General features: G+C 41.6%; 1 protein-coding gene across 1 annotated transcript in view; it reads left to right on the forward strand.

Moving 5' to 3' along the window:
- Positions 1 to 12317, forward strand: part of LOC126365773 (protein nervous wreck) — a 692956-nt gene that overhangs the window by 473182 nt on the left and 207457 nt on the right. The window contains exons 7-8 of the mRNA XM_050008297.1: positions 6480 to 6543; positions 11416 to 11544. Coding sequence (XP_049864254.1) covers positions 6480 to 6543; positions 11416 to 11544 — 193 coding nt within the window. The remainder of the gene's footprint in view (positions 1 to 6479; positions 6544 to 11415; positions 11545 to 12317) is intronic.

Below are 12317 nucleotides of genomic sequence, written 5' to 3' on the forward strand. Positions count from 1 at the left end.
ATAGTAATAAGAAGTCGAGGAAAGTTAATCAGATCCACCTTCCCCAAGCACTCCACTCGCTGCTCTTCGCCTCGGCGACACTACGAACAGCAACACGACCCAAGTCACTGGAAAATCGCGAGATATCACAATGGTGATGGTTTATCTGCTTGAATTCAAGTGTTCTCATCTTAAAGCTTGCAGGATCCGCTTTACAACCCTCGTGACAACAGCCCTTAGACCCGGCAGTCCATGCGCGCCGCCAGCGGTCCCGGCGTGTTCACGCACTGCGCGGACCTGGCTGCTCGTCAGTCCCCACCTGACTCCATACTCAGACGACCCGGAAAAACAACGACGTCGCCCCAAAGATAGGGCAACCGTTACTGCATATCGATAACCGCCGCTGATGCCACTAGCGGACAGGCAACGCTTGCGAAACGAAGTGGCGCCAGTCAACATAAGAAGAAGAGAAACAATCGCAACCATGTCAACTGAACGATACGGTTTGGTCTCCAACGGAGGATGGAAACTTACAAAGCACCAACGCGAGCCGCAACACGGCTCAAGCAAACTTGCAACTTCTTCATGAAATTAATTACTAGTTCTTTACACTACGAATTGCGTAACAACTGAAGTGCATTTCGCACTGTAATGTTAATTGCTTTTGAAGTGTTTTGCAAAAAGTCAACATTTTGAAAAGAACAACTGGTTTTTAAAATGATTATGAAGTTCACTACTTTGACTTATTGTTACTTAAATTAATTCTCAAACAAAATTGTCTGATCATGAAGTATTGTTAAATATACTGGTTTGTCATTGTTGTTTGTTGTTGTTGTCTTCAGTCCTGAGACTGGTTTGCTGCAGCTCTCCATGCTACTCTATCCTGTGCAAGATTCTTCATCTCCCAGTACCTACTGCAACCTACATTCTTCTGAATCTGTTTAGTGTATTCATCTCTTGGTTTCCCTCTACGATTTTTACCCTCCTCGCTGCCCTCCAATACTAAATTGGTGATCCCTTGATGCTTCAGAACATGTCCTAACAACCGATCCCTTCTTCTGGTCAAGTTGTGCCACAAACTTCTCTTCTCCCCAATCCTGTTCAATACTTCCTCATTGGTTATGTGATCTACCCATCTAATCTTCAGCATTCTTCTGTAGCACCGCATTTCGAAAGCTTCTATTCTCTTCTTGTACAAACTATTTATCGTCCATGTTTGACTTCCATACATGGCTAAACTCCATACAAAAACTTTCAGAAATGACTTCCTGACACTTAAATCTATACTCGATGTTAACAAATTTCTCTTCTTCAGAAACGCTCTCCTTGCCATTGACAGTCTACATTTTATATCCTCTCTACTTCGACCATCATCAGTTATTTTGCTCCCCAAATAGCAAAACTCCTTTACTACTTTAAGTGTCTCATTTCCTAACCTAATTCCCTCAGCATCACCCGACTTAATTCGACTATATTCCATTATTCTCATATATTTCGTTGATGTTCATCTTATATCCTCCTTTCAAGACACTGTCCATTCCGTTCAACTGCTCTTCCAAGTCCTTTGCTGTCTCTGACAGAATTGCAGTGTCATCGAGGAACCTCAAAGTTTTTATTTCTTCTCCATGGATTTTAATACCTACTCCGAATTTTTCTTTTGTTTTCTTTACTGCTTGCTCAATATACAGGTTGAATAACATCGGGGAGAGACTGCAACCCTGTCTTACTCCCTTCCCAACCACTGCTTCTCTTTCATGTCCCTCGACTCTTATAACTGCCGTCTGGTTTCTGTACAAATTGTAAATAGCCTTTCGCTCCCTGTATTTTACCCCTGCCACCTTTAGAATTTGAAAGAGAGTATTCGAGTCAACATTATCAAAAGCTTTCTCTAAGTCTACAAATGCTAGAAATGTAGGATTGCCTTTCCTTAATCTTCCTTCTACGATAAGCCGTAAGGTCAGTATTGCCTCACGTGTTCCAGTATTTCTACGGAATCCAAACTGATCTTCCCCGAGGTCAGCTTCTACAAGATTTTCCATTCGCCTGTAAAGAATTCGTGTTAGTATTTTGCAGATGTGGCTTATTAAACTGATTGTTCGGTAATTTTCACATCTGTCAACACCTGCTTTCTTTGGGATTAGAATTATTATATTCTTCTTGAAGTCTGAGGGTATTTTGCCTGTCTCATACATCTTGCTCACCAGATGGTAGAGCTTTAGCAGGACTGGCTCTCCCATGGCCATCAGTAGTTCCAATGTAATGTTGTCTACTCCGGGGGCCTTGTTTCGACTCAGGTCTATCAGTGCTCTGTCAAACTCTTCACGCAGTATCGTATCTCCCATTTCATCTTCATCTACATCCTCTTCCATTTCCATAATATTGTCCTCAAGTACATTGCCCTTGTATAGACCCTCTATATACTGCTTCCACCTTTCTGCTTTCCCTTCTTTGCTTAGAACTGGGTTTCCGTGCGAGCTCTTTATGTTCATACAAGTGGTTCTCTTTTTTCCAAAGGTCTCTTTAATTTTCCTGTAGGCAGTATCTATCTTACCCCTAGTGAGATAAGCCTCTACATCCTTACATTTGTCCTCTAGCCATCCCTGCTTAGCCATTTTGCACTTCCTGTCGATCTCATTTTTGAGACGTTTGTATTCCTTTTTGCCTGCTTCATTTTATATTTTCTCCCTTCATCAATTAAATTCAATATTTCTTCTGTTACCCAAGGATTTCTACTAGCCCTCGTCTTTTTACCTACTTGATCGTCTGCTGCCTTCACTACTTCATCCCTCAAAGCTACCATTTCTTCTTCTACTGTATTTTATTCCCCTATTTCTGTCAATTGTTCCCTTATGCTCTCCCTGAAACTCTGTACAACCTCTGGTTCTTTCAGTTTATCCAGGTCCCAGCTCCTTAAATGCCCACCTTTTTGCAGTTTCTTCAGTTTTAATCTACAGTTCATAAGCAATAGATTGTGGTCAGAGTACACATCAGCCCCTGGAAATGTCTTACCATTATATAATCTATCTGATACCTTTTGGTATCTCCAGGGTCCTTCCATGTATAGAAGCTTCTAATATCTCTAGGATTCTTCCATGTATACATTCTTCTTTTATGATTCTTGAACCAAGTGTTAGTTATGATTAAGTTGTGCTCTGTGCAAAATTCTACCAGGCGGCTTCCTCTTTCATTTCTTAGCTCCAATCCATATTCACCTACTACGTTTCCTTCTCTCCCTTTTCCTACACTCGAATTCCAGTCACCCATGACTATCAAATTTTCGTCTCCCTTCACTATCTGAATAATTTTTTTTTTTATTTCATCATACATTTCTTCAATTTCTTCGTCATCTGCAGAGATAGTTGGCATATAAACTTGTACTACTGTAGTAGGTGTGGGCTTCGTATCTATCTTGGCCACAGTAATGCGTTCACTATGCTGTTTGTAGTAGCTTACCCGCATTCCTATTTTCCTATTCATTATTAAACCTACTCCGGCATTACCCCTATTTGATTTTGTGTTTATAACTCTGTACTCACCTGACCAGAAGTCTTGTTCCTACTGCCACCGAACTTCACTAATTCCCACTATATCTAACTTTAACCTATCCTTTTCCCTTTTTAAATTTTCTATCCTACCTGCCCGATTAAGGGATCTGACATTCCACCCTCCGATCCGTAGAACACAAGTTTTCTTTCTCCTGATAACGACATCCTCTCAAGTAGTCTCCGCCCGGAGATCCGAGTGGGGGACTATTTTACCTCCGGAATATTTTACCCAAGAGGATGCCATCATCATTTAATCATACAGTAAAGCTGCATGCCCTCGGGAAAAATTACGTCCGTAGTTTCCCCTTGCTTTCAGCCGTTCGCAGTACCAACACAGCGAGGCCGTTTAGGTTATTGTTACAAGGCCAGATCAGTCTATCATCCAGACTGTTGCCCTTGCAACTACTGAAAAGGCTGCTGCCCCTCTTCAGGAACCACACGTTTGTCTGGCCTCTCAACAGATACCCCTCCGTTGTGGTTGTACCTACGGTACGGCTATCTGTATCGCTGAGGCATGCAAGCCTCCCCACCAACGGCAAGGTCCATGGTTCATAGGACTTGTCAATAATCAGCACTGTTAAGTGCAAGTCCAAAAAACTAACTTTTTGTTAGATAAATTACTTCTCACACAAAATTATCTGAATATGAAATATTGTTAACTACTATATATTGCTTTCTCAAATTATTTGTCAATAATCAGCACTTAAATAGCAAATAAAAAACTGACTTTTTTGTTCACTTTCATTTAAACTATTAATCAATTCGATAAACTTCACTCTTCTTATCATTTACTTTCAGTTCATTAACCAAACACTCGGTTAATTATGGATAGGATCCTCAGTTGTTACTGAGAATTACACTCCTCAACACAATAGTTACTAAAGTACGACTCGTGTTTTTTAAGTAAGTACCGTTTGGAAACTGAAAAAGACGTGCTAAGATATCTCAATAATTATATTTTTACATGAAAGCCTGTACCTTAATCTATGCACTGACGCCATTACAGTCTGATTCTACCTTGTTTACGTTGTGTACTGAGTGTTTAAGATGCCTCTGAAAATCGTGAGTCCCGCAGACTGTGAAGTACGGGCTGTTACAAGATTTCTTAGTGCTAAAGGCCTAAAAGCGTTCGATATTCATCGTGTGATCTGTGCAATTTACGGAGAAAACATTATGAGTGATGGAATGGTAAGAAAGTGGTGAGAGCATTTAAAGATGCCCACATAAATGTGCATGATGAACAATGGAGTGGGCGTCCTTCGGTCGTTAATGAAAGTTTGGTTCAAAGATTGGTTCAAATTGCTCTGAGCGCTATGGGACTGCTGAGAGCATCAGTCCCCTAGAACGTAGAACAACTTAAACCTAACTAACCTAAGGACATCAAAACATCCATGCCCGAGGCAAGATCCGAACCTGCGACCGTAGCGGTCGCGCGGTTCCAGACTGTAGCGCCTAGAACCACTCGGCCACTCCGGCCGGCTGAAGTGCAGGAAGTGGACAAAAAGGTGAGAGAAAACAGACGCTTTACGATTTCCTCCTAGCGGGATGACTTTCCTAATGTTTCTCGAAGTGTTTTGTATGGCATTGTGACTGAGCACTTGAATTACCGAAAATGGTGCGCACGTTGGGTACCGAAAATGTTGACGGATGTGCACAAAACCAAACGTTTAGACAGGGCATTAACTTTCCTTGAGCGGTACCACAGCGACGGTGATGATCTCTTAAGCCAAATTGTAACGGGCGATGAAACATGGGTGGCCTACGTCACACCAGAATCAAAGCAACAGTCCATGGAAGTTGAGCAAGGGCATCGTTTTGCTGCAAGACAATGCCCGTCCGCATGTGGCGAATCAGACAAAAGATCTCATCACATCTTTTCGATGGGAAACTCTAGATCATCCTCCGTACGGTCCGGATCTTGCCCCCAGTGACTGCCATCTGTTCCTGCACTTGAAGAAACACCTGGGCGGTCAGGGTCTTCAAGACGATGACGAAGTCAAAACAGTGGTAGCAAGTCATGCGGCAGACTTCTATGAGGAGGGTATTCAAAAACTGGTTCAACGTTATGGCAAGTGCCTCAAAATTGACGGAAAGTATGAAGAAAAGTAGATTAAGGTACAGGGTTTCATGTAAAAATAAAATTATTGAGATATCTTAGCACGTCTTTTTTTAAATTTGAAAACAGTACTTACTTAAAAAAACACGCCTCGTAATTGTTATTGAACGATTCGCAACTAACACTGGCAAGCCTTTTACAATTCTAAATGATAATCTGTTCGGGTCTAAATTAACAGCTGTGCGTTCGGCTCGGCGAGGTCCATTACACAACGACAATGTACGAACATAGGCTCTTCACCACCACTAGCTTTGGGGCACCAGCGTTCTTCTTAAACACTGCTGGTTATCCTCGATGCTTTGCGCTGTGACCAATTACTTCTCCACATTATGCCTGGCCATACTGTACGTGTGATCTTGCAGTGTAACAAGTCTTACGCCCTCTCGCTGCAGAATTCCTCCTTTGCGTCCGACCCGTCCACTGGCTGCTAACCGATTCTCCTTACCAACTGACCGACAGTGCCCGACCGCGCCTCGCTCCTGCGCCCAGCGATAGTATGACAATAACAATAACCTCTTTGGTTTACATAACTATATTTCCTGTCTTGGCCAGTGCGTATACTACAATTCTTTACATTCTCTTTAATTGGTTATTTTTCACGCAGTAAATTAAACGTATAAACTTCATAATAATATACACAACATATTTATGCACTTCATTTAAACGTACATAGTTGATAATGCAGGAAAAAATTGTATGTGGGCACTGTGTTGTGTTACAAACTGTGTCTACAGGAAACCCGGAACATGTACTCTTTTCTAACAATGTGCCACCGTTGCAGTACAATGGTCTTCGTTATTTTTATGTGAGTTCTTATTGCACATTTTTGTATGTTCCAGGTTAAAGAAAAAGAAGGGTTCGTTCTTCCAGTCAATTACATCACTTCAGAAGAACAGTGCAAAGGTAAGTGATGCTTCCCTCAGAAAAATTTATATTTGAGGGGTTTCATATCATTCACATAATGACTAAAACTATAGTGTGTCCCAGGAGAACAATACTCAATGATTATTCGAATAAAATAGTGGTAAGCATGGGCTCTAAAATGCATACCTTAAGAGCTATTAGCCTTCTTCATCTTCGGTACTATAACACCAGACTCTCCTGCTGGAAACTCTTTGCATTCCATATTTTGGTAGGATGTAGAATGGGCCAAAACAAGAACAAGATGTCTAGTAAACATTTCCTGTAAAATGCATACCTTGAGAGCTATGAGTATTTGTTCATTAGAAGAGCGGAGGAAGTGGCAACAAAACACTGTTCACACTGGTGTGCAGAATGTATGAGTCCGACGACATACCATCTGACTTTCGGAAAAATATCATCCACACAATTCCGAAGACTGCAAGAGTTGACAAGCGCGAGAACAATCGCACAATCAGCTTAACAGCTCATGCATCCAATTTACTGACAAGAATAATACACAACAGAATGCAAAAGAAAATTGAGGATGTGGTAGATGACGATCAGTCTGACTTTAGAAAAGGTAAAGGCACGCGAGAGGCAATTCTGACATTCCGGTTGATAATGGAAGCAAGGCTAAAGAAAAATCGAGACACGTTCATAGGATTTGTCGATCTGGAAAAAGCCTTCGACAATGTAAAATGGTGCAAGATGTTCGAAATTCTGAGAAAAGCAGGGGTAAGTTATAGGGAGAGACGAGTAATATAGAATACGTACAAGAGCCAAGAGGGAATAATAAGAGTAGACGACGAAGAACGAAGTGCTCGGTTTAAAAAGGGTGTAAGACAGAGAAGTCGTCTTTCGCCCCTGATGTTCAGTCTGTACATCGAAGAAGCAGGGATGGAAATAAAAGAAAGGTTCCGGAGTGCAATTAAAATTCAATATCAATGATACGATTCGCTGATGACATTGCTAACCTGAGTGAAAATGAAGAAGAATTTCATGATCCGCTAAATGGGATGAACAATCTAATGAGTACAGAATATCGACTGAGAGTAAGTCGAAGAAAGACGAAAGTAATGAGAAGTAGCAGAAATGAGAACTGCGAGAAACTTAACAAGATGATTGATGGTCACGAAATTGATGACGTTAAGGAATTCTCCTGCCTCCCTGTTGTTGTTGTTGTTGTTGTTGTTGCTGTTGTCTTCAGTCCTGAGACTGGTTTGATGCAGCTCTCCATGCTACTCTATCCTCTGCAAGCTTCTTCATCTCCCCATACTTACTGCAACCCACATCCTTCTGAATCTGCTTAGTGTATTCATCTCTTGGTCTCCCTCTACGGTTTTTACCCTCCACTCTGCCCTCCAATGCTAAATTTGTGATCCCTTGATGCCTCAGAAGATGTCCTACCAACCGGTCCCTTCTTCTTGTCGAGTTGTGCCACAAACTCCTCTTTTCCCCAATTCTATTCAGTACCTCCTCATTAGTTATGTAATCTACCCATCTAATCTTCAGCATTCTTCTGTAGCACCACATTTCGAAAACTTCTATTCTCTTCTTGTCCAATGTATTTATCGTCCATGTTTCACTTCCATACATGGCTACACTCCATACAAATACTTTGAGAAACGACTTCCTGACACTTATATAAATACTCGATGTTAACAAATTTCTCTTCTTCAGAAACGCTTTCCTTGTCATTGCCAGTCTACATTTTATATCATCTCTGCTTCGACCATCATCAGTTATTTTGCTCCCCAAATAGCAAAACTCCTTTACTACTTCAAGTGTCTCATTTCCTAATCTAATTCCCTCAGCATCACCCGACTTAATTAGACTACATTCCATGATCCTCGTTTTTCTTTCGTTGATGTTCATCTTATATCCTCTTTCAAGACTGTCCATTCCGTTCAACTGCTCTTTCAAGTCCTTTGCTCTCTCTGACAGAATTACAATGTCATTGGCGAACCTCAAAGTTTTTATTTCTTCCCAATGGACATTAATACCTACTCCGAATATTTCTTTTGTGTCCTTTACTGCTTGCTCACAGTACAGTAACCAAGGAGGCCATCAAAAGCAGAATATCAATATAAAAAATTGCATTCCTGGCCAAAAGAAGTCTATTAGCATCAGACATAGGCGTTAATTTGAGGAAGATATTTCTGAAAATGATCGTCTTGAGTACAGCGTTGTATAGTAGTGAAACATGGGCTGTGGAAAAACCGGAACTGAAGAGAATCGAAGCATTTTGTGATATGGTGCTTCAGACGAATGTTGAAAATGAACTGGACTGATAAGGTAAGGAAAAAGGAGGTTCTGAGCAGAATCGGAAAGGAAAGGAATCTGTTGAAAACACTGATAATGAGAAGTGACGGGATGATAGGACATCTACTAAGACATGAGGGAATGCCTTCCATTGTACTAGAGGGAGCTGTAGAGCACAAAAAACTGTAGGGGAAGATAGAGACTGGAATACATCCAGCAAATAATTGAGGAAGTGCTACTCTGAAATGAAGAGGTTGTCACAGGAGAGGAATTAGTGGCGAGCCGCATCAAAGCCATCAGAAGACTGATGACCCAAAAGAAGAGCTATGTTTCACAGCAGCGAAGATGAGTAAGTGCTCATAGATCTTAAGGTATCTATTTTAGAGCAGTTGTTTACTACAATTTTTCTCTTCGAATGATAGATCCTGCCTTATTCCCATTCCTCCTGGGATACCTTGTGAAACGATCTCCTCTGTGAACATCTCTTCTTCTTGTGCAATCCATTGTTGAATCAAACTTTTTTTCGTATTCAGTAACAGATTCATTATTCTTCTCCATTTCTGTTGTTGTCAGTACAGTGTCTATTTCAGTACGAAACGAGATCTAAAAAACTTATTTCAATGTAATACTAAACTCCATCTAATGGTGCAAAATAAAAGGTCTTTTTGCATGCTTTGTAATATCTTTTCGTAGGAGGCAAATATCATGAATATAGCGTGTCCCACCTAGCGCTGCCACCTCTTACATTTCCGAAAGGAAACAAAACGTGAAAAATTCAATTGGCCAGGGATGTACCTATGTCAGTAGCTCACACAACGGGCAGGAATGCATGATCCACAGAGGTCAACGAACACCATTTTCACAACAAATTTGAGTGTTTTTAAAAGTCGCGTGTATTTTTTTTCCGTGGAAATGAAAACTAGAGGTACAGTTGGTGATGGCAGACTTGGTTTCACCGTTGTAAACATCGTGCGTTCTGAAATGCTACACTTTAAAGCATGTCAAAGCCGCCGCGGTTTCTGCCGTAATGAGCAGGGCAAGGATTGCCTGCACAGTGCTGCAGCTTGATGCAGATAGACCACGTGAGTACGCACATTCTACCTACGCCGTTCAGTCGACTAGCGTCTCCTTCTCGGGCCTGCTGTACTGCTGTCGGTGGCAAACAGGAAAGTACTCTGTGACGCATTTCACATACGTTTTGGGCAGTTTCCCTGTTTTGGTATAGCTTGTGACGTTTTCGCCCGTCTCGTCTATATACCGATCTTCAGTAATGACGAAAAACTACATATGATGTCATTTTACTGTGAATGTCACAGAACTACAACCACAGATATAGCAGTGTACGCTGAACGCTACCAGCCAAACGAAGAAGGGAATAGACAAATGAGGTGGCGGGATGATTAGCGAGTCTAATTTTGTAAAATATATTTAACTGCTTCGGATTATTCTTCGTAATAAAGAAAGGCTAACTAACGATTTTGGGGAAAATTAGACAATGCATTACTTATTTGGCGATTTGAGGAAAAGTTTTTGTCTGAATATTCGTAGCCAAACGAGGAGTGGGGAATGAGCATAGGAAGGCTATAATTTTTGAAAGAAATCAAAGTAATAAAGAAAAACTTAGTCGCTTGAGGGAAAATTGAAATTCTTCATGAACAGCTGCTGCTGCTAACTACCTAAGTGAAGTTTCAAAAACTGCATCTCTTCAAAGCCTACTAGCTGTTTTAATTACAACAGTATCATTTCTAATACTAAAAAAATGGTTAAATGTCATGTGAAATGCTTTTGTCTAAAAGTAAGAAATAAAACGGATTAGACAAACATTAATGCGCCTTTGAATGATACTCGAAATCATAAAAATCATTTACAGAAATGAGGCGTCGACTGAGAATTTGAAGTTCAATGTTTGACTTAGTACCGTGGAATCTGAAAGAGTACTAGAGGATGTTTGGCTGTGGCTTTTGTACACATTGCAGTCTAATTGGCTGCACATTATTCAGAACATTATTCAATGTCATGTCAAATGTTTCTCTACTCAGTTTCACTTCTCAGTGTTAGTCCAATCAGTTCGCAAAATGCTTGACAGCTTTCCTTTTCCGTAAATTCTTTTCGAACAGGTAACCGTCTGCGCTTCCTGGAAGTCGCTGCTTTTCTGTCTGAGCTGAAACAGGTTATCTCTTCATATAAACTAGAATGTGACCAAGAATTCGAATTCTACAGACTAGTAACTGGCTCCATCTCGTTACTTGGTTCAAATGGCTCTGAGCACTATAGGACTTAACATCTGCGGTCATCAGTCCTCTAGAACCTAGAACTACTTAAACCTAACTACCCAAAGGACATCACACACATCCATGCCCGAGGCAAAATTCGAACCTGTGACCGCAGCGGTCGCGCGGTTCCAGGCTGAAGCGCCTAGAACCGCTGAGCCACACCGGCCGGCAACTCGTTACTAAGAGCAGCGAATTTTTGAACTGCAGTCAGTACACTCTGGTTGTTAGTGTATCAATATGCGGGTCTGCTATTTCGACCTGCTGTCGAAGCTTCAAATCTTCTATGCAGTACGACTATCATTTCGCTGTCAGAGTAACATTCTTCGTTCCTCCACAGGTATCATCGAAACGCGAGCAACTGGAAGAAAAGTCTACGGGGGCCCGTAACGACTACCTGCTGAGCATAGCAGCTGCGAACGCCCACCAGAACCGCTACTTCACCAAGGACCTGCAGAACACCATGGTGGTACGTACATACAGTCCTCTCTTGTATACTTGGAGCATTCAAGTTACATATTCATATTCTTCTGTTGACGTTATACACTGACGGAAACAGAAAGTATCATACAACTAACACCTTGACCATACGGTACCAAAATGATTCTCCACTAGTTCCGTCCCTGCGGGATATATTGATCAAAATTTCATCATCAGGCGAGCTTATTTTCAGCGTATAAAAAAGAATTCCTACCCGTGAAGAATAGTATGACTATATAAAGGCTGTCGGGCATGTCTAACTTAACTGGAATTCTTCAGGTGGAACACGCAACGCTGCACACCCTGAGGACATGCTCGCGAAGCTTGTCGCTTTCTTTCGGATTTCGTGAGAGGCTGACTCCTCGCCATAGGAATATCGTACGATAAATCACACAGACAGTTGCCTGTAATACAATGATCTCAGGACAAGAGGTTCGAGATGACTGGGTAACTGTGCCAGCGGCGTGGTCTCATTGAATACTCCAGCTCTTGTCAAGGTCGCTTAAGTTAAGCAATGCCAGGTCTGATCAATGCTTCGATGGGTAACAGCCTATGTACACCACGTGGTGTTGGCTACTTTTACTTTGCGTTTACGCCCAAAAGGGAGGAGGGATGGTGGCGTAAAGATCCTGATTACCAGACTTCGTGCCAATGTCCAGAGCTAAATTTCAAACTTCTCCGCAGTAGTTCCTGAAGTGAGAGTGTATGAACGCGCTGATGGCGATCCGTCCGAAATGTAGCCCCGTTGGTGTTATTAGAAAG

This window comes from Schistocerca gregaria, chromosome 4 (genome assembly GCF_023897955.1).
Source record: "Schistocerca gregaria isolate iqSchGreg1 chromosome 4, iqSchGreg1.2, whole genome shotgun sequence".
Classification (NCBI taxonomy): Eukaryota; Metazoa; Arthropoda; class Insecta; order Orthoptera; family Acrididae; genus Schistocerca; species Schistocerca gregaria.